Source organism: Empidonax traillii, unplaced genomic scaffold (assembly GCF_003031625.1).
Source record: "Empidonax traillii isolate 1590-97213 ecotype Southwest subspecies unplaced genomic scaffold, ASM303162v1 scaffold349:size579689, whole genome shotgun sequence".
Lineage (NCBI taxonomy): Eukaryota > Metazoa > Chordata > Aves > Passeriformes > Tyrannidae > Empidonax > Empidonax traillii.
The window spans coordinates 62,464-85,117 of NW_020955542.1; the positions used below are offsets into that span (position 1 = coordinate 62,464).

At 45.6% G+C, this 22,654-nt stretch overlaps 1 protein-coding gene across 2 annotated transcripts; it reads right to left on the bottom strand.

Moving 5' to 3' along the window:
- Positions 1-3,976: 3,976 nt before the first annotated feature.
- On the bottom strand, positions 3,977-19,574 carry LOC114061692 (cholesterol 24-hydroxylase). 2 transcript variants are annotated; one of them, XM_027892401.1, is made up of 15 exons: positions 19,407-19,574; positions 16,057-16,134; positions 15,512-15,563; positions 14,317-14,390; positions 13,555-13,641; positions 12,834-12,972; positions 12,233-12,343; positions 11,290-11,446; positions 10,915-10,977; positions 9,886-9,958; positions 9,357-9,441; positions 7,406-7,516; positions 7,057-7,145; positions 6,096-6,162; positions 3,977-5,236 (listed from the first exon to the last, which is right to left on the bottom strand). In XM_027892401.1, the coding sequence occupies exons 1-15, from the start codon at positions 19,532-19,534 to the stop codon at positions 5,081-5,083; spliced, it is 1,470 nt and encodes a 489-aa protein (XP_027748202.1). In that variant the 5' UTR covers positions 19,535-19,574; the 3' UTR covers positions 3,977-5,080. The 2 variants fall into 2 exon arrangements, with proteins under 2 accessions (XP_027748202.1, XP_027748201.1); XM_027892400.1 differs by having other exon boundaries at positions 15,482-15,563.
- Between the last annotated feature and the right edge of the window lie 3,080 nt (positions 19,575-22,654).

Below are 22,654 nucleotides of genomic sequence, written 5' to 3' on the forward strand. Positions count from 1 at the left end.
AAGGGCCACATCCAATCTCTGCTTAAAAACCTCCAGGGATGGTGAATCCACCACCTCTCTGGGTAGGCTGTTCCAATGCCTGATTACCCTCTCCGTAAAGAATTTCTTCCTAACATCTAACCTAAACCTCCCCTGGCAGAGCTTGAGCCCATGTCCTCTTGTCCTATTGTTGGTTGCCTGGGAGAAGAGCCCAACCCCCACCTGTGCCAGTCCACCTCAGTGCCACGGAAAGGTCTGTAGCATATTTCCTTTGTTAATATAGATGTCACCTAAGTATTCTGAAGAGAGAGAGGGAAACAGTTCCAGTCCTTGAGAAGAGATGGAAGTCCTACTCCTGAGCACTGTCTGACTCTCAGGAGCTATGGGGGTCTTTGCTGGCTGAACCAGAAGGCAGATCAGAAGATGGTTTGTTCTGTGGGTACAAAACCATTGGAGAAGTTCAGAGCAGAGCTTGTGCATGTTGAAGGCCCTGTGAGGGAGAAAAGAAGTGCTGAACGTAGAGAAAGAAAACTCCTGCAGGGAGGTGTCCAGCTGCTCGCTGCAGCAGAAGGCAGATAGCTTTGACCCAGAGCCTGCTGGGACAGCAGAGCAGGACAAGGCCAGGAGACACTTCAGGGCTTGAAGGGCAAATACCCGAGTCAGTAGTTCCCATTTCTTTAAATCCCCATCGCTGACAATTCAGAGACAGACGAAAAATACTTGTTACCTCTCACGGCCCCGTGCATGGGCACACGTAGGCACAGTAAGAAGGGCAGGGCTTGCCACCAACCATTTCACACAGAGATCATATGTGAGAAGGGAAGGCACTGTAGAAAGTTTTCTGAGCTTGCTAGCTTTGATCTCTTTTTGTCATTTTATTTTCCATCTCCTGAGCCTCCCTGACATGCAGTACCTGCAGCTGAGAGACTGTGAGTCTACAGCAAGAAACTGAGCTCACAGGGAGTAAAACAGAGTAAAGGGCCTCCCAATCTTCAGCTTCAGTGACACCTGAGGGCAGCCTCCAAACCTTACCACAGGGCAGACAAGCAGAGATTAATTGCAAATAACATCATCATGTGCCCTGCAAAGCAGACCAAAGCAGTGGCACGGGCAGTGTGGAGAAACCTTAAAATTACTCAACTGAGATGCCGTCACGATTGCAGTGTCCCCTTGTGGGTTCCCCCACCTCACTGGTGCCTCCCTTGTCCCTTGCTTCTGAAGGAGCATACCCACTGCCTCACTGAGGAAATGTCATTCTTCAAGTGCTTCTTTTGTCCTGAGGTCCAGCAGAACAAATGATGTTGCAATCTGTGGGAAAATTAAGAGGAGGCCTAAGAGCCCTGCCTGACAGAGTACATCCCACCCCATCCTGCTGCAGCTCTCGTAGTACACCACCACCGAGTGCAAATGCATGTATGGTTAACCCTGTGTGCTTGCACAAGGCCTAGCAGTATCTTACACTTTCTTATCTACATTCATTCCTCTGGAGGCTGTAGATGAAGTTGTCCACTGTTCAGAAAATACCAGGCTGGGCTATAACTTTGATGGATGTGTTTGAATCCCATGCTTCTGAGCTTCTCCTGGCTTCTTGCAAGGGCTGGAATGAGATTTTTCCCGCTTCTGTCCTGGCACTAATGCTAGCTGGGCTCTCTGGAAAGGTATGAGTCTGTACATGAAGTGTAGAGGAAAAATTGGGAGTCTCCTATGCTCCAGACTAGTTGTGGTGAGAAAGCTTCACATTCTCCCATGCCAGCACCAAAGGCATTTGCCTTCTGAAAGACAGACACCTCTGGGTACAATTTTCCTAGCTGGTTCCATCCTGTCCTAAGAGGTCTAGGCACCAATGTTTCCTTATTTCTTGTCTATGACACTGATCTAGAAGGGGTAAGATCAAGCACTTGGGTTAGCATAAAAAACCTGGGAAGAAATCCTGGGGGGAAAGTTTTCACTCTGAGCACATACATGAAAGTCCTGGGCATCAGTCCAGAAGAAGGAGGCAAAGAGTTTATAGGTCTGGGAGAGGGATGAAAGAAATCTGCAGCAGCCACGTGAGAACAAGAGGAAGACTTAGACACCTCTCTCTAATAAAGACTCTTGGGAATACATGTCACCACCAGTGCCCTCACCTTTGAGGGCAGCTGTTACCCTGACTCCTGCCAACTGAGCGTCTGGCTGTCTCCTGACAGTCTCTGTCTGGCTGCCAGCGTGCACATCTGGGGCAGGGTGAAAGCCAGAGGAGCTGCTGGAGGGCAGGCACTTACCTGCAGGGTGCAGGGGCAGGAGCCATCCTGAGCAGACTGGTTTTGCAGTTCCATGTCAACTGAGAAACCTTCTTGCATCCAGCCTCCAGGCACGCAACACTGGCCTGTGCAGGACCCTGGGAAAAATCACCCAGGCACCCAGGGAAAAATCACCCCACCAGCCATATCCAGGTTTTTCTTTGTATTGCCCAAGAGCAGGAAAAGGATAAGAAGAAAATTAGCTACAGGTATGATGCTTTCCTACAACCAGCTGTCAAGTGAACTGGGTAGACAAACTTGCTTTACTTTTTTGCCTTACCAGCCCGGAACCCAGCCGAGGGCTTGGTGCACTAATCATTGCCCTAGAACTGAAATAATGTATCTCTCTTCCCCAGAATAAGGAAAAAACTGTCCTTTTCTGTGGTGTCCAAGAAAGCTGCAGCTCCCAGGTGTTTTTATAGCCCATGGCATGCACAGCTGTGCCTCCTGAGGCACTTCTGGTCTGAGGTTTCTCAACAGGGTTTGGCAAAGCCTATGCTGGCACCCAGTTGGCATAGAGGGCACCGGGAAGCTGCTTTCCTGAACCTGCTCCTTTTTTCTTTTAGTCAGACAAGGGATTACCTCCTGGCTAGAGGTGCAGGATGAAACCCCGAGAACAATGCAGGGCATTTGCACATCACAGGCCACCATCTCCTCCTGCGGGCAGGTATCTTGGAGGAGCCAGGACAGCCTGCCTCTTAAGAGAAAGAGTTGTCAAGGCTGAGGAGCGCTGCTGCTCTTGGGTGCATCGGCAATGAGCACTTGCCATCTGCTGGGAGGTGATCAGCCTGACAGGTGACAGTCTGGCAAGGGCTCTTGGGTGTAGAAAAAGGAGAAAGGCCTGTGCCAGTGGTCCCTGGAGAGCTGGGTAGAAATTTGGTCTTGCAAGAAGAGTATCCTCTGAGGAGGGTAAACACAAAACAGTCAGGAAACTCTGGTCTTAGATGAGGGCTGATGGAACTCACTGCAGGGTTTTAACATGCTAACACTCTCCTTGAGCCCTTCTTGGAGGTGCCTCACCCCATTGCAGAGGTAACAGAAGGGAATACGTCTTTGTGTAACTAACGTGTCTGACCTCACTCATAAGCAGCAGAGCGGAGCCCTGGTGTGGTGGCATCCTGCATTCCCACAGCACAATTAGCCAGGATCTGTCAAGCTGTGTGCTGTTCACAGCAAAGGCCACTCCCTGTCACAGCTTCCCCCATCACTCCCCACAACAGTAAGATACTTCTCTCTGTTTGACATGTTCTCAGGATTCAGCATTTTGTTATGCCACCAACACATCCAGCCTGACTGGCATGGAGCATCCTGGTTCCTATTGCATCAGCTCCTGGGAACACACATTCAGCTGGAGAGTCCTTAGTTTTCCCATTGAGATTATATTAATGTCTACAAGGATGTAAAGCAGATCTCAAGGTTTTGAAAAGCTATTTTACTGATAGGTAGACTAAACCTCTCCTTGCAATACAGGTATCGGTACTCCTGGGTGTAAGTCATATTTGTACACTGTACGATGTCGATTATATTATCAAAAGCAACATCAACCTTCTGGGTCTGCTATTCCATTACTGCACCGAATGAGACTGTGCACAACAGAATCAGTCAGGGAAAGTTCTGGGATGTCACTCTTATGGTATGGAAACCACCACGGGAACTTGACAGTATACAGACTGTATTTTTGCTCTTTTAATTCAGAAAGGTAAGAAATAACAGTGTCTGCATCAAATTTCTTTAATTCTCTGTATTTCATAATAGAGAAGGCCTAAACTCCTATTAGGTATCTACATATATTCTGAAGACAGTGTTTTCATATGGTAGTTTTTTTCCCTAGCAGAGCCCAGCTGCAAGCCTAACATGCAGCGAGCAATTTGGGCACATCTCTGGAAGAAGGGAGTGCAGAACCTTCTCCAGTCTCTGGCTCAAACTGCAGACACATTTCTTCAGTGGCAACACCACTTTAAGCAGCATTTAGCTCAGGCACTTATTTCCAAACTGGCCGTACCTACTAGACCATCTGGTCCAAGTGTTACTGTAGCTTTGTGCTAAGGCAGATGGGGAAATGATCCCGTTTAAAATAAATGCAGCAAAACTCCCCTGACCAAAGAACACTGTCTTAAAAGAATGAACACAGGCTGTGTGGAGGGGTAGGAAGAAGCAGGAGAGCCCCTTTCTACAGTGCAGACTGGCAATCTACACTTTGCATATTATCAGAAGAAAAGTGGAAGAGACTGAATAAAAACGAGGCAGGAGCAACAGGGGGAAGCAGTGGCCTCAGACTGGTATTTTTTTTCAGATTGTTCCTATCAGTTGTTCTTCTTGTTTAGGGCAGGGATGGAAAAATTGCTTTGACAAAAGACTATCTCCAAGCATCTCTTCTTAAGTTCAACCCAAATTTGTGCTTCACTCCTTTCTGATGTCATTGTGTACGTAGGAAACTTCCCAAACAAGAGCTTACTTTAGACCATGTTGTGTTGAAAGTAAACTTAGTGAAAACTACGAGCTGGGATTTCAGTGTAGATTTGTGTGGACTTCCAGGGATACTGCAATGAAAGGATGTTCTTTTCCAAGTCTGGTCAGAATTAAATAGCCCCCAGGAAAATTATAACCTTGGCAATTCCAGATATGCTTCCAGATTGAAAATATACACTGGAGTGACTCTCCAAGGGTTTTCTTCAGTAAATTATGAGAAAGGCTAGGAATAATTTCAGTCTAGTAATACTCTAAAGGGGACTGCAAAATTGAAACTTTGATTAGGTTCAAGATCTTCAAAATCAGAAGAAACACTAACAGTAGCATGTCATGCTCCTCTCGAGTAGTCACGCCTAGCAGCTTCTCGCAGAGCTCCTTGGCTTTAATTTACACATTACTCCATCTAGTGGCTTAAAGGTTCCAGCCTCCAAGAGTTTAAAACTCTGCCCTGGTACCAGCTGGAATTCAAACCTCTGCAGCAGTTTTGCCATCACCACTTTTGCCTCCATCTGTTAAGAACAAAAGCAAATTCATTGTCAGTGACAGCAAACAGAGCTTGGACTGCAGCTGCTTAAAGTCAGTGTATGATGTTATACTGCTTTGTCAATATAGAGATTTAAAAGTTGAATGCAGCCAGCTGAGTTTGGACAGGAACTGGGAAGTCCTGGGACTTCATGGATTTGAAGACTACTGACAGGCACTAGGATCAGTCCTTGTGTTTATGCAGTAACCCAATTTGGGAAATCAGGCTGTAAAAACTAAAGCACTAAAGACTGAGCACTGATGCTTAGATCAACTCACAGAACAGACCCAAAGAGCTGGACTCCTGCTGTCTTGAAATGCTCACTGCTATGCTCATATACATCATTAAATTGTTCCTTCCATCCATGTAGCCCCCTCCTCACCTTCTCTGTGCCAGTTCTGCCTTGTGTCTTTCTGCCACCTGACATTTTCCCTGCCTTGATTCTGTCAGTGGCAGCCACGGGATGGTCCCCAAGAACCCCTGCGCATCCCCTGTGTGTTTGACCTTGGCTGGCCAAGGGGATGTTGACCCCATCAAGGGGTTTGGATTCAAGCAGGTTGACCCAGGACAGTTCAGAGGGAGTGCAGCCTGCTTGCTGCTCCTCCCCTGCAGACACCTGCATGTGCACACTGGTGATGTGGGACCAGTTTGGCACATGGATGTGTGCTCATGTGACAGCATTTGAGAGACATCCATCATGGGCATGGGGGCGACCTTCCCTCTAGAGAGAAGGGGGTCAGTGCACCCTCAGTGTGGTCTTTGGTCCCCTACCACCAGCCATGGTCAGCACACCCTGAGCTGGCCCAGTGCTTGCTATGGAAGTGTTGTTCCAGGCCTCTGCTTACCTGTGAAAACACCTGCCCGATGCAGGATCGGGATCCCAGAGAGAATGGAAAATAGCAATAATATGGCCTGCAAAGAAAAATGTTTGAAATTGTCACTCTGACAACTTGATTGTAAGGAAACAAGCAAATATTTCATCACAACAGTAAGGAAATGGTCTAAATGTCACCTCACCTATCTGACTTCTTATAAGTCTCCAAATTACCTCGTTTTGCTTCAGAGCAGCAATACAGCTCTGCAGCATGTTTCTGTGAGATCTCTGCTTACTACAAGATTCAATTCACAGAGCTGTTTTGATGTATGCCAACATTATTTCAAAGCTGAATGTCAAGCACACTCCAAATGCTCTTCCAGCCTGTCATGAGGATGTAATGATCCACGCAATTATTGCTCCTTTGGGCAGCTCTGAGCCATGTGAGTGAGGGGGCGTTTGGTTCAGGAGACCAGACTAACTCTAGGCTAAAGCAAAACTCCTGACTTGTGAAGTAGCTGCTGATCTCTGTATCTAACTGTTTAGTCACTGATACCTCCTACTGCACTCCTGACCACTGACCAGCCTTAGGCTGCCTCCCACATGGTTGAACAGCATCTTCTGTCCCTCAGCCCCTTCTCCCTTCTCTAATATGGAGACACTTCAAGCATCCTGGGGCCAGGGATGTCAGACATTAAATGTCTGCATTGCCCTAATGCAAATATTCAATGTGGTTTTGTCCCAAAGCTGTGATCTCAACATAAACATTAAATAACAATAGTATTGGTCTTTTTTTGCAAGGTATCATGTGGTCTAAAGAATTTTTTAACAAAAGCTGCACATCATTGTTCTCTATTTGCATTTGGATGATTTAGACTTACTCATGCTGGAATGGAAAAATAGTTTTATTCATTTTTTCCACCCCTTAAAATATCTTCCTCTACTGGATCCTTATTAAATATTTAACAACCTGGGAGTAAAATGAAACTCACTTAGGTGCATCTTTGCTGAATCGGTCTGGATTGAAAGTATATGGATCCTTGAAAAACCTTTCCAGTCTTCCCATTATGTAGGTGCTGAACTGTCAAGAAAGAGTTTACCTGTTTTAGTCAAGAGCAGCACATTGAAAATGCTTCTTTGCTGTCAAAGGTACAAAACCATAATTGCCTTCCACTTCCCAGTCCCAACTGAGAGTCCCAATTCATACCCCAGTTTTGCTCAAGATTTTAGAGAGGCCAGTAGGAAAATGCCCAGGGAAGACTCTGGCCCTCTGATCCAGAGATCCATTACATTTGGATGAGCTGCAGCAGCTCGCAGCTGCTGATGGTGGATGGGACTCACAACGAGTGTCGTGTTGGCAGGAATTCTGATGCCGTTGATGACACGCTCCTTCTCCAGCCTGCGCACGGTCCCTGCGACGGGCGGGTACAGCCGCAGCGACTCCTTCAGAACCTGTGTCAGAAAGAAGCACAAAAGGTCACTTAGCTGATACAGTGCAGGAGGCAGAAATAGAATTAATTACCTCCCTACGGCCTTTCACTTTGGCTAAGTGGGAGATTCTGACTTTCGAAACAGATGCTGGCGTATCTGCCTTGGGCAAAATGTATGGCTAAGTCAGCTCCTTCAGGCCCAGTTCTTTCTTACAACTGGTAAAATACAGAGAAAAAGACACAAAACCCACAGGAGGTCCCATGCATTGAACAAATCTAAAAGCCCAAGTCAGATCAACAACTAAGCGAAAAAGTATTAGGAAGCAAATTCAAAGGGAGTATTTAAGAGTGAAGTCTCCCGGCCCTGATGAGCTGTTCTGGGTGCTGGCTGCCATGAGGACGGCTGGTTGCTCCCACCTCTTTCCCACTCCCATCACTGTGCTCCTGCTCCTGCCTTTGTCTTGCTTCTGCTGCTTGGGGAGCTGAGCCAGGTCAGAGCACCAAAAGGACAAAAAACAACCTGGCAAAGGAAAATGAATAGGGAATGTTGAGAAAAAATGGAACAAGACCATTTCTTTTGGTGGCAGTGAGCTGTAAGAATGGCTTATTTCATCAAAGTGAAACCTAATTAACGGTGCACATGAGCGTTGCACCAAAAATGCAATTAAAATGCAATTAAAAGTGTGCATGCACGAGTGGACTAATGAAAAAGAGATGTGGACAAAAGGATTCAGAATTGCCTGAATGACAGGAGAGGAGTCCCATATTCTCTGATACTCCAGTGATGGACTGGCTCTGACCAAGGGTGGCTGATTTTGGCTGTACAGATCTCAAAGAAATGGTTTCCTTTGAGAGGATCTCATGTGATGTGTCTTAAAACTGAAAGGCTTAGATATCTCATCCTAATTGGAGTGGTGTAATTGTGATGGTGTTTGGAGAAGCCTAAGGAAACCTGCTGATTTCTGTAATCACATAGTTGCCTATTCCTTCTGAGAAACATACCTATGAAATCTATCCACTGTCAAAGCACAGTGATTTGTGGGATGGGATATGGCAAATGATAACACTATTGCTCACCTTAGCAGGGCAGTTTAAGAGAAAAATGATCATGGCAGACTACTAAAATCACAGGGCAAGCTAAGCAGAATAGCTGCCAGGACTATGAATCAGCCTCTCCTGAGGGCTACTGGTATCCCCCACCTTGTAAAAAAGGATACACAACACAAATACTGGCAAGTAGCCAAACCCTGGCTTTGCAGTTCATTACCAAACAGCATTTCTATACACAAGACCCCTTTTAGGACCAAACTCTCTCCCTCTCTTCAGAGTGACTGAAGAGGGTTTCAAGATTGAACAATGAAAAACTGTCACTACAGAAACTAGCCATTATTTTTCGTTGTCCTCAAATCCCAATGAGTTTATGGCACTCGGTGAGATCATAGCTGGAAATGCTTTAACAATAATCAAACAAAAATAGAGCTGTGAGTTAGGGAAATGTGTGGGATTTACATACAGGTTCGGCTCAAAGTTGCAAATCCTTCTTAAAATTACAGCTATGGTTTCAGCTTAAACAGGTAGGGATTGTGCAACTCCACTTTAGCTCCCAGTTTGGTAATAACTAAGGAAAGCATTGAAGGAATTGTGTGGGATTTTGCAATGAAATTTGAGGAGCATCCCTCCCAACAAGGCTAGGCTGCTGCAAATGTCTTATGGCACCTGCTTGCTGACCCTTTGGGGACAACATTATCAGGATAAAATATCTGTATTGTTTTTAAAATCTTAAAAGTGTCGGGCTCCTCCATGACTTGCCAGAGGTGCTACCAAACAGCTCTGACTGGTATCTTACCTCACTCCTACAGTACCTGTGATAAGTAGGTGAGTTTGCCAAGATCCTCATAGTCAATGTCTCTCTTGGCACCAAGAACATCATCCACTTCAGCCTGAACCCTGAAGTTAAATTAAAAAATGTTAGCTGCAGATGCCCATATCTTGCTAGACAAGTTAACAAATCACATTTTTTACTTTTCAGACACCGAGTTGGACTTAGACACCCATCCTCAGGCAAAATGCCTACCAACTCCCAAGCAGGCTTCCCGAACTCGTACTTCTTATCAGGATGAAGTAATGTGCACACAGGGCAGCTGAACTAGGTGGGATTCAGAACCAGTATGTATAAAGGCTTTGAAAAAAAATCACCTAGATAAAAGTGAAATACTCCATCTTACACTTTTTTTTTTTTACATTTTAGATATACTGGGACTATGAAACTGTTTATTTTGGAAGGGAGACTATAACTTATTGGGAATTGATCCTATCTTTTTAATAATCCTTATAATTAAGTCCACCTTGAAATTAACAGCAAGCTGGGTTTTCAAATTGGAGCGCACGTACCTTTCCAGTATTTCAGGATGCTGACCCAGTGCCATTACTGTAAATGTCATCTGATTGGCAGTGGTTTCATGCCCTAATGACACCAAAAATCAGTTTAAAGGTTAGCGTGAAATAATAACATGACACAAAGATGGTGTACTAGGTGATTGTGAACAGGAAACTTTAAACGTTGGACCTCAAATATTTTATTTCAATATTCTACAAATTAAAGGAAATACTAAAAGGGGTGTAAAGTCTACGTAAAGAGCTTTCAAGAATGACAAGTACAGGACAGAGATGGTAAAGATATGACCCATCTTGCTCAGCTCAAAGCTGCACTGGTTGCATGCAGCACCTACTGGTTATGAGATCCCTAACAGGAGGACCAGTGATATAATATATATATATATATATATAATATATTATATTATATATATATATATGTAATGTCTCTCTTGCAAAAGAACAGCATTTTGACTTCACCTTCTTAGGAACTTAAATCCTATTGACCTGCAGGATGATTTTTATCTCATGTATTAAATTGGCCCACGTTTTTTCTGATAGGCTTGACAGTGCCTTCTCCTACCAAGCACTGGCTAATGTTCTTCGAGCAAGAATGGCATTTAATCATGTGGGTGAGGTGACATGAAGATATGTGGAATACGTTAAAGATGCTTTCAGCGGGGTTTGGCAGGACCTGGGAGGAAGGACCACAACCCTGCAAGGAACAGCCTTTCAGCTCAGTTGGCAGAGGTTGGGAACCAGAGTGGGAAGCCTGGCATTATTTGCTATGTCAATATGACTGGAAGAGGATAACCTATGATTTGTCTTTGAGAAAATTGAAAGTTCTCTTCAGACCTCGCCCAGCTGGTCCTATGCCAGTGTAAATACTGCTGTCTTCCAACCAAGAGACTCCTGGATACACCATCACTATGTGGAGTGATGATGTTAAAGATGATGTTAATCATGATTAACAAGGGTGTTAATCATGACCCAAGAATGAGTACAGCTTCCCACATGACATATCCAAGCATAAAAATAGCTACCAACCTGCAACAAAGAAAGTGATAACATTATCCAGAATGTTTTCATCATCTCTAGTTTCCTCCAGAGCTGTGAAGATAGAAAAGCAAACAGGATTAGAAAATGCCTCCACTGGACCAGCCAGAATGCTCTGCCCTGTTTGGCACATATTGGGTGAGGTGGCATTGAGAGGGGATGCTCAGTGGGTGTTTCAGTGGTGGCTTGTGACCAAAATTTGATCCAACACAACAAAACGGGATTTTCAAAGCAACCTCTATTACCTTCACTGTGAAAAAGCCTTTAAAGGAGGATCAAAGTTCAGATTCCCAAAGCAATCCTCCCCAAATCTCATGGCAAAACACACCACAGAGAAATTCACTCAAACAGCAACATGTCCCTTACCATCTCCTTTCAGTATCTGTGTAAGAATATCCAACGTGGCTTCCTTCCCATTCTGAAGAGCTTCTCTCCTCTGGTCAATGCACTCCTTCCCCACACGCCGCAGCAGCCTCACACTCTCCCTGACCTCCTTTACAAACTTCTGTTTCCCTGGCATGTACTGAATACAGAATTTCTTGAGTCATTTTATTCCTTTTGCTGGTAAAAAATAATTTCAGTGTTATTTTACAAGGGACCACCTTGTTTTCTGCTAAATGACACTTGTCACAAAAATGTCTGCTCTCTATGGAACAAAGTGATTGCTCCCAGGATGAAGGGTTTGGGCTGAAATGAGAAATATTTCAATCTGTGCATGCTGATGTCCTGTCTTGTTAGAGCTGATGTTTTGGGCACTGTGAGCAAAATTCCTCACTTTTCCACGGAAAGAGACTGTAGCATGCAATACAGAATCTCACCGCAAAAATGAAAACAGGAGCTCTAAAAGCCTGAACTACAACTTTCATGAGACACTAGAATGATTTTTAACTTAAATATTTCATATTACGTCCATAATTTCTTAGTAGATGAATTTGAGTTGAAAACATAATTTTTTTATGGCAAGAATGTTCAAATTTCTTCCACTTTGAGTGAGGACTGCCATCCTGCTTGGACAAAGGGCAAAAATCTCAATTTTTAATGGGTCTGAAAGTGCAAAACCATATGAAAAGGAGGCACATGCAGGGGGGAAGAGAAGACAGAAAGGAAGCATTAAACGTTAACATTAATTCTGCAAGTGTTTTATAGCATTAATGAATTTTATCTTGATGCACATTGGAGAAAAAGATCTACAGATGACTCTTTCCCCATCATACATGGACCTTGCACAGCTCCCTCCCACTAACTCAGGCAGGAGCAGAGGCTCCGGCTGAATGTGAGGAGAGAGGACAGAAATGAGGAGTGTACAGACCTGTATGAGGGGGATCCGTGACTTGGTCAGTCCCTCCAAAACCATGGTCACAGCATGTGGTAAAGGCGTCTGGTCATCACTCACTGCATTTAATTCCAAGCCAAAGGCTGCCTGAGGAGCAGGAGAGAAAAAGGCAACTTGCTGCACCCTCGTAGCTCCCTGGGGCTGGGGTGAAAGAGCAGGATAACCTCATACCATCACCTTTTTCCCTAAAAATATCTCAGGCTATCTCCTGCCCTGCAGGAGACTGTGAGGGGAGGTCAATATCTATGTTATGCTTCCTCCTTATTTGGGGGGATTCATAATTTACTATTACTATCCATTCATCCCAAACTGTTTTGCATAGAGAAGGGAAAAGCCAGCATGAGGCAGTCCCCATCCTGCAGGCCACACCTAGGCTGTGCACACCCTTTCCTATCTGCCCCTTCCCATGGCTCAGCCCAAACAGAAGTGGCATAATTAGTTCTTCATCTCTTCTGGCACTGGTGGGTGAAGGTCTTTTTCCCTGGCTCCAGCTCCTGATCCCATCCTGCTGCCAATACATATTATATCCCTTCCTTCCTGGCAGTTGCAGAGGAAACAAGAAAGCGACAGCTGGTACCTTTGCAATGATATCCATCGTCACCCGGCACATCATCGACAGCATGCTAAACTCCTTCTTCCCATCTGCCATTTCCTCTAGCTTCTCCATCAGCTCCTCTGCTTTTTCATTAAAAGTTTCCATCAGACCAATCAGGTAGCTGAACAATCAATAAAGGTGAGCAGTGGGGGTTCTGGAGAGGACATTTTTGCTCAGGCAAAGTAACTTTCATTATTTTCCATAGAAAATTGTAATTTTTTAAATTTATAATCAACTTGCCTTAATACTTTAAAAACCAAACAAACATAATAAGCTACATTCTTTTTACAGCAGCCCTGCTCTGCCCTGCTATAAAACTAATGTCTGTCATGGCAAAGGGCTGTGGCTTGTGCACACTGAAGCAAAGTATGCGGACTTTATCTTTGGACCCTACATGCAGTGCATCGAGGCACACACAGGGAAGCCAGACCAACCATCTGCCTTACCTTTTCTAATACGATAAGACAGCCATAACCACACTCCTAGATATACAACCTTGGGACCTTTCAGTCATAGCCAGTGTTCCATGGGAAGTCTGGTCAAATTATACTTGGTATAGAAATGGTGTCCTAGACTCTAAGTAAAATGTAATTTATGCACTAAATGTCTTTTTTTTCCCCTCTAAATATCAAATAATGACAGGGAGAATTGTGAAAATGCAGTAGAAATAACAGCTAACTCATCCCAGAAATATTTGCCTTACTTTCGGCTGAAAGCTGGATCCATTATCCTCCGCTGCTTGTGCCAATGTTCATGGTTGCAAACAGTCACCAAGCCATTCCCCAGAAACCTAGCATGTAGAAAAACAAGGGAAGGAACAGTTTTCAGGAGGGGAGTCAGCTGAACCCCATGTAGTCACAAAGATAAGTTTTTAACATCTACTTTCTTCTATTTTGCCCATGTGTAAGGAGCACTGCGATACTTCGAGTACTGCAATCATTGCATGACTGTGAACAAGTGAACCACAAATATGTTTTGATAGGTAGGTGTGGACTGCTGAGTTCAATAAGATGCTGGTTCATTATAACTGTTATACAAAGAATTACTATAACAACTGGATTACTATATTTTTAAAAGCTTCAGCCTAGCAAAGAAATCCCCTTTTTTGTGATTGAATTTAGGAGCTGCAAACTCCCATCCATCAAGGACTAACCCAGTGCTCTAAAATCTAAGTGAGAAATTTGATGATGGTCTTGAGCAGACCATTCTGAGACTAACTGAACATGCCCAGGAGGGAAAAAAATGCATATCATAAAGGTAAAACAAAATCCAACATATCCTGGTCCCTGACTGGGAAGACATTTGACTTGACACAAAATTTAATAGGTATATGCTGCTTACGTATGCCTGGAATTAGACATGAATTCCCACAGTAAGGTCTGAGTCAGAATAAGTGTTCACCTGTGGTGTTATTAGTCTTGCACTTATTTACAGATCACAATGGCTTCAGATGGGTTTTGCCTACCTCTCACCAAATAGGCCGAAGATACGATCGTACACCAGCCGATCCTTTGGGTACTGTGGTGACATCAAGAACTCCTAAAATTGAATCTCAGGTCAGTAAATACTGAGTGCAGTCTGTTTCCCAGACAAAACATAAAATTTAACTCACACATTTACTATGTTCCTTCTGTAGCAATAGTCTGAGGAGTAGATGAATTATTTGGTGTGCCCTGATTCCCCAGTTCCCATGCTACGAGCTTGTTTTCCATGCCTCTAGCACTTTTTTGCCCAATGACCTGAAATCTCACTCTCTGGTAATTGCAAAGATTTAGAGAAAGAAATTCAGTCTCTTGTGTGTCCCAGGTTGGACTTGGCTCCCAGCCAAGTCCCTGGACCCCGGGGACAAAACCTTCCCCCTCCCTTTCACTTTCTCCCAGCCGACCGGGAAAAAAAAACCCAAAAGAACCCAAACCGTATGAATTTTAAATTTATATATATATATATATATATATAAAGAAAACTATATACACACTACAAAAGGGAACTCCCCAAAAGGGAAAGGGAAGGGAAGGGAAAGGGAAAAGGGAAAAAGGACAAAAAGGGATAAAAAGTTAAATACTCCCCTCGAGAGGAAGCGAGCCACCCCACACAGCTACCACAGCACTGTCCGCCTCTCAAGGCCAACCAGACGCACCAGACCTCACTCCCTCACCCGGGCAGAGCGACAGCAGAGCTACCTCCACCTTAGGTCCGCCGGAAGAAAGAGAGCGAGAGCTTCCTCTCTCTCCTTATTTATACTCTTGCTTACGTAAAATTGTATGGAATACTGGGAACATGACCTTGGTTCCTTGGTTACAACCTGATCACCAAGGAAGGCCTAGATTCAAAACCACTACATTGTGCCTCATTCATTTGAGATATTAAGCTCTCAAAGAGGGCCTACTTTTCAGAAATGGTGGGTGTTTGCTATATGTGCTGCTTAAATAAATATGACAAAGTAAATTAACCGATCAAGGAAGAAAATAAAATAGGACAGCCCAGAGAGCAGAACACCTCATCCTCCTAACCCTACCAGAGCCAAGCACAGACTGGTTGCTTTGTGCTGCCCTGAACATCAGGCACCAGCTCTCTCCTTATGGAGGGAGGGGCTGATCCCCACTGCTGATGTGACTTTATTTTTTGAGTACCTTCACTCCTTCAGGACTCAAAACCATTACTGTGACTCTGTGAAAGGCATTAAGTCGTACAATAGGTCCGTATTTCTCTGCCCTGTAAGAAGAGAAGATTAAAAAAAAGAGAATCATGGTACAACCAACTAACATGTAACAGTTCAGATCTAATAACCTCAAAGGACCAGAGCACAATACGGTGGGAAATACTGCAGTCTAAAGACATCAGGAGAATCAGAGTCATCAAGTTTGGAAGGGACCTTCAACACTATCTAGTTCAACAGCCAACCCAGCACCACCACAGTCACCCCTAAGCCACATCCCCAAGTGCCACCTCCAAATGCCTCTTGAACACTTCCAGAGACAGTTACTCCACCACCTCCCTGAGCAACTTATTCCGGTGCCTAACCACCCATGCAGTGCAAAAATTTTTTCTAATATCTATCTGACCTGAAAGATCAATGTTCTCTCTCTGGCCCCTCTACTGGCCTTCTGAATGATGCCAGTTACATAATTCAGGGTCTCCATGCCTTGATTTCCCCACTTGTTCTACGGGCTACCCCATTCAATGCTATTAATGTGTCTCAACTTACCACTGCAGGAAGAGATCATGAACAAACTCCTGTTTCTTCATCATTCTCCATAAGACTGGAAGGTGTCCAAATAAAAAGCTGCAGAATATGAAGATTAAGAGGGTCACAAGGATGCCAACATGGTGTTTTATATGGACTGCAATCCTTGTTGCTCAGTGAGTGTTGCTCAGGTTTCACTTGTAAGGAAAGATGAAAATAACTCCAAGGTATGCCAGCGAGCAGCCCTCATCACACTGGTAAGCTGGGGACTAAAGTCAGGCTGGTGCATGCACATAGCCAGGAAAACCAGTGCAGAGATGAAGAATGAGGTCTGTTTTGGTGCTATACTATAGAAGATGTTTGGGTCTGGGTGAGAGCCCCACATGAACTGCTTTGCCCTTTGCCTAGCTGACTGAATCTTGACTGCAACTATTATGTTTCTGTACATGAAACACACATTTGCATTAAATATTCTTCAATATGTGCTCAGCTCTAAAAGTAACTTCAGTTTTGTCAGTGGAGTTCTGTTAAGGAAAATTAGGAATCATGCCATTCAAATGCTGGGGAAAAAAAAGAGGACCTGGAAGGATAATCACTGGTTAATATGGAAACTGAAGACATTAACACAAAAGGTTAATTCTTCAAATACAATAGCTGAATTAAAAAGCTAGAGATCAACTCCTTCCTTCAACTGAGAGCAGTGAATTTCCACAGGTTTTGCGTAAATCTGAAGGAAAATTTGGCCAAGCTCCTCTCTAAACGAAGCAAGCTGCACTCAAGATCTGTTTTCCATTTGAGAGACACAGAGCCATGCCATCATCCTTTTTGGTATAAATAAACTAGAGGGGACATACAGGCTCTTATTTTATTACTGTTGGAACTGGGAAACACATAAAATAATAAGGACTCAACAAAGATACCCAACATCTACAGAAACTTTTAATCCTCCACTTGTTTGAGTCCTCCATTGTAACTGGACTCCAAAAAGATGTGAAAGTCCCAAATACAACGCAACTCCTTTGTTAGCTAAAGCTCTGGAAACTGCTCTATCTGCAGAGCAGGAAACAAGGTCCCACTCGGCTCCTCTTGTGTGACACATAAATCCTCAGAGATATTTTTCATCCCCTCTCCCATCACCCAGTTAAATCTGGTGTTACAACAGGCCTAAAACATTTATCCACTACTAAGAAGTCCCAGTTACTTACTGCATGTCAGGAAAAAGATTAAGTGTGGGTTTGGTTTGGGATATATAACTACCTGAAACTATCAACTGAAAACTTATATTTTCAAAGAAGTCCCTTTTTCCTATTTCTTGTTATTCAACCCTTAATATCAAGCCAACTTTTGAAGAGACAACCTCCTCTTAACAGGTGAATCATTCATGCAGAAAAAAAACCAAAACAAAGCCACTATGACCCCTGGGACTCACTTTTCCAGTCTGTCCTATACAATTTTCCTTGAGAGATGCGCTGTGCTAGTTCTGATAAAATAAATGGGCCCAGGAAATCAAGAGCATTAATGTAATCTTGTCATCAGGCAGCCATAAGACTTTGGACAAGGCTTTGATAAGATCCTGTTGTACTTCATCCTAAAATAAGGCTTCCTTAAGCTTTTATCAAAGGGAAAGAGCCAAGGGAAAGGGGAAAGTCATGCTTCTCAGTCAGAAAAAAGCCTAGAAAGGATATAGGCTGTGGACTGATTGGCTGGGGAGCACATCTGGTAGGCAGCAAGCTGGACACAAGCCAGCCTTTGCTTCTGGTGCTGCTCTTCTCCAGTTTTCCAGATACAGTATCAGATGAGAAGTATTTAGATTTGAATTGTTCCCATTTCAAAGTAATTGGGGTTGGCAAGGACCTCTGGAGGCCACCAGCCCAGTCCCTCCCTCCAGGCCAGTCAGCATCAGAGCTCAGGGCTTCACCCAGCCATATGCACCAGCTTTTGAGCACCCTCATGATGAAGGTGTTTCGCCTTACACCTCAATGGCCAAAAGACAATTTGTGCCATTGCCCAGAAAACAGCCATTGGATTCCCTCTGCCCTTCAGCAGCTGCTTCTCTGCCGAAAGCCAGCCCAGCTGCCTGCACTGGACTTGCCTCAGTTTGTCAATGTCTTTCTTGTACTGGGGAGACCACCACCATCAACACACACAGCATCTGGTTTTACCTTTTATTACTTTTTTTTTTTATAAATTACTTTTCAGAGCTGGAGGTATTTGATTTTTCTTACCTTGGACATTTAGGAGTGGAATTGTTTGTGCAACAGGTACTGACGTGGGAGTTTTGGATTGTACCTGGCAATTTGTACTTTTGAAAAGCCATCAAGTGCTGTGGGCTCACATGACATACAAGCCTCCACTTAGACAAACCACAGCTAGAAACCTTTCTGGGAAGGATCCTATGCTGATTGACTAATATCAAGCCTCAAACCCTGAGGAAGGGACAGAAAAGCGGCCACAGGGTTCCTCAAGCTGCCATTACTCTATGGTGTTACTCCACACCTCAAAATGAACTTATGGACAAGCAAGCTCAGGTATGACAAGGTCCAGCCTCTCTCTAATCTCAGTATCTGACCCTGATTACACAAGTAGGCTTAAGTTTGGAGCTGGGCAGCCAAGCTTGGTGTCCCTGTAGGTTGTTTGTGTAAGACAGTGTTGGTGCATTGTCTCTTCCTGGGGCATGTTAAGGAGGGCATGTGCACCCACAGGTGAGGCTGAACAGGAAGCTCACGCACTCCTGTAAGAACTGTCTCCTTGTGACACTGTTGCCAATGCCTTGCTGGCACCTTTCTCACCATCCTTTATCACTTATGACATTTTTATTTATTGATGGCAGAAACCAAACACCCGGCTCACGAGGGAGAGCACGGAAGGTGCCTGGTGGAGTTAGTGTCACTGCGCCCGCTGGAGCAGTGTAGCAGGGCTGGCTGTGCTGGTCCAGCGCAGGGAGCTCCTCCCGCACTGCGCGGCTGGTGCTGCCGTCAGGTCCCTCTGTCCTATCCTGAGCGAACGCACAGCTCGGGTGGGCGGCTCCGAACGGCTCCTTCGTGCCGCTGTGGCCACCCGGGAGATGCAGGGCATCCAGCCCCGGCCAGGCAGGCGGGATCCCCGGCGATGCCGGGCGGTGCCAGCCGTTCCCGGGGAGCGGGCACACAGGAGCGCTGTGCCCAGCCTGCTCACCCCTCGCCCACACTCGCCAGGCCCGGCCCAGCCCGGCCCAAGGACACCGGCTGAGGGGTTTATTTGTTTATTTCCTGCTCTGACGTTTCCTCACGGCTGCAGCCCGGCGGCCGGGGCTGGAGCCGGCGGCGGAGAGCGCCCAGGAGAGACGCCCGCCCGGGCCGCCATCTCCTCGCCCCGCCCCGCCGGCCCCTTACCTCTCCCGCGGGGCGCCGGGGATGTGGTCGTACTTGGCGTGGATGTACTTCACGTAGCAGCAGTACAGGACAAAGGCCAGGAGACAGAGGGCCAGCAGGAGCCCCCCGGCCGCCCACAGAGCCTCCATCCCCGCCGGCTGCCAGCGCTGCCCGCTCTGCCCCGGGCGAAGGGCGACCGGGGCGGGCCGGGAGAGTTCCCGGCTGCGGGCGGGGACGGCGCTGCTTAAAGAGCCCGGTGGCGGCGGTGCAAGCTGAGAACCCAGAGCGGCTTCAGATACACCCACAGCGTGTGCCTATGGACGTGTATACGTCTATGTATACGGTCCAGAGGAGGCCACGAAGATGATCAGAGGGCTGGAGCGCCTCTCCTGCGAAGACAGGCTGAGAGAGTCTTGGCTGTTCAGCCCGGAGAAGAGAAGGCTCTGGGAAGACCTTGTAGCAAGGGCTACAGGAAGACTGGAGAGGGACTTTTTACAAAAGCATGTAGTGATACGACAAGTGGGAGTGGCTTTGAATTTAAAGAGGATAGATCTAGATTAGATATTAGGAAGAAATTCTTTACTCTGGGGGTGGTGAGGCACTGGAATAGGTTACCCAGAGAAGCTGTGGATGGCCCCTCCCTGGAAGTGTTGGATGCAAGCTGGTCTAGTGGAAATGTTTGCTGCCCATGATGGGGAGTGGAACTACTATGATCTTTAAAGTCCCTTCCAACCCCAACCATTCTAGGGTTCTATGAGATATATATGTGGATGCGTGCTTTCCTGGCTGGAGATGGTGCTTTGAACAATTGAGCGAGGAGGTCAGGAAGGATGCTGCACCTTCCTATGCTTGCTTATAAAACTGTTTTAAATAAGGTTCCCCTCTGAGGCCTCCTAGGTAACCTAAGTGTCGCAGGACAAGGAAGGCAGAGGCTCTTTGTTGACTTTTACTTGTTTAAATTAGAAGATGCAAAGGGAATATACTGTTGATGCCTGTTGGAATCAACAGATGAAGGTTTTCAGAGCAGTCTGCTTTGGTCACCGTGTCGTACAATGTGCTCATTCATCATCCGGACACAGGAATGAGAGATGATACTGTTTTATTCAAAACAGGTAATCTAAAGCTGACTGACACAAATTGCATAAGGATTTCAGGACCCAAGGGACCAAGCCATAAAAAGGTGGAAATTAATTTCTGGTAAATTAAAAGTAATGCATGGGGAAAGATAAACTATGCATATTTATGTATTTCCAAGCCAGTTATATATATTTAGTGGTGGCACTTATTCAGGAATTTCAACTTAATGCTAAGTACAGACCAAAGAATCAAGCAGAGTATTGACAATGATTAGAAATGGGTGAGTGGGCAAAACAAGATCTGAATGTATTCTTATATAAAGGGCTCAGTAAATCTGGAACACACCTAGTGTGTTTGAATATCCCATGCACTCCCCTACCAGCTCAGCAGAGCTGCAGAGACAGAACAGGTTAGGCCTCCAAACTGCAAAAAGTGTGAGTGAGGGAGGTTACAACAGGGGTCAGGAAAACCATCAGTGGTTTGGAGATAAATAAGGACAAACTAAGTTATTACTTTGCATAATTCAAGAACACAGTGGCACCCACTGAAATGATCCAGCAGCAGGTGTAAAAGAGGAATACATTTTTCACAATAAATTGTTAAATGGAGGAACTCATGGCAATAAGCTGTTTGGGGGCTAAGTGAACAAGCTGACTCAAAGGGAGGCAAGGAAAGCATTAGGGGATAGATACAGGAGCCGTCAGTGACATCAGCAGGACCTCTGCCCTCTGGGGTTTTCTGGGAGGAACAGCAAGACCCCAAATGGTTCAAGAAGATCAAGAAGGTACAGAAAGCATCCACAGCATCCTGCTGTCTTCCCATCCTGCCCTCAGTCCAGCAGCCTTTCAATCACTGCAACAATCTCCACAGTATCCTATAAGCCTTCCACTTTTTCCTTCCTCCTCAAAGACCTGCCAGGTCTCTCCCCCGCTGCTGCTACGTGTTGTGCCCACTCCATCCCTTTGAAGATTGTTCACCTTACATGCAGGGTGTCAGACATTCCTCTCCACCATTCCCCCAGCTCTGAGTGGAGCAGGGGAAGCAGAGCAGGATGCCTGCTGCCCCCCTATGCCCAAGGAGAAACAGGGACAACCCCATGACACACTTCTCCCCTGCACAAGCTTTGCTCAACCTTCTGGAGACAGGATACGAAGATACCTGGAATTTTATCATGCCTATTTGCCACCTGTGGGTCTCTCCCTTGTTTGGCCACACCTGCTGCTGCAGGAGTTTTCATCCCCACCATTTAGGGTACCTTTTCCCTGCACCCCTTCCCCAGCAGCTCCCATATCTCCATGCCTCTCTGTAGAAGGAGAGAGAGGATGTAATTCATGGCACCCCCTGTTTTTGCCCATCTGATGCAGCAATCATCTGCCAAGCACCTCCACGAGTCAGGTCGCTTCAGCTTCCAGGTGGAAGCAATGATCTGTGCTAAAAGGCCACAATCTGCAGGTTTTCCTTCTTACATCACTCCTGTTTGTGCTTGAGACTAGCAGATCAGAAAGAGTAGAGAAGGACTATCAAAGCAAGCACAGCACATGCCAACATAAGGTGAGGGGTTTAATTTTTGTTCCAAACCATAAGTAATTTCAAATGGGCTGTTAGTGACAGAGGAAGCGGGGAGTCAATGGTGAAAGGGAATTTAAGGAGCACCTGTAGCAGCCGTGACTTTGTGTGTTATTTATACTGTGTTGACGCGTGTCCACATATCCCTCACAGCAACTTAGTGGCTAACACATACTGACTAACTTCCACTAAATCTGCCATGGAAACACAGATCACAAAATGCTCGAAACCCAGAGCAGATTAAAGGAATTGCACTGGCTTTGTAGCGTGAGCTAGCCTAAAGAAAGGTCTGGCATCACAGACCTTAGAGGATGAGAGGGGTTTTCTTTTGAAATCCCCAGGAAGCAGCACCTCTCCCAGCAGGCGTGGCTGAAGCCTGTCCATGTTTGGGTCACAACAGCCCGGGAGGCCTCTGGGGAAGCAGAAGGACCAGAAACTCATCAGAAAACTGTGAAAGCAGTGAATGCCTGTCAGGAGCTCCTGGGCTTTTTCTTTTGGCTGGTCAACGTGCTCAACAGAGGGGAGGAAAAACACCTGAGGTGCTCTATGGGAACAAATGCACCTGATCACTTCATCTTCAGAGCTCCAGCCTGCGGGTGGGCAGGGCTGCCCTGGGGAGCACACTT

Bases quoted from the DNA above. Each gene is read 5' to 3' on its own strand.
- LOC114061692 (XM_027892400.1), bottom strand. From the start codon at position 19,534: ATGGAGGCTCTGTGGGCGGCCGGGGGGCTCCTGCTGGCCCTCTGTCTC. The intron at 9,959-10,914 runs GTTGGTAGCTAT...TGGTGTCATTAG, and splicing joins TATCACTTTCTTTGTTGCAG to GGCATGAAACCACTGCCAAT. The intron at 9,442-9,885 runs GTACGTGCGCTC...ATTTAACTTCAG, and splicing joins CATCCTGAAATACTGGAAAG to GGTTCAGGCTGAAGTGGATG.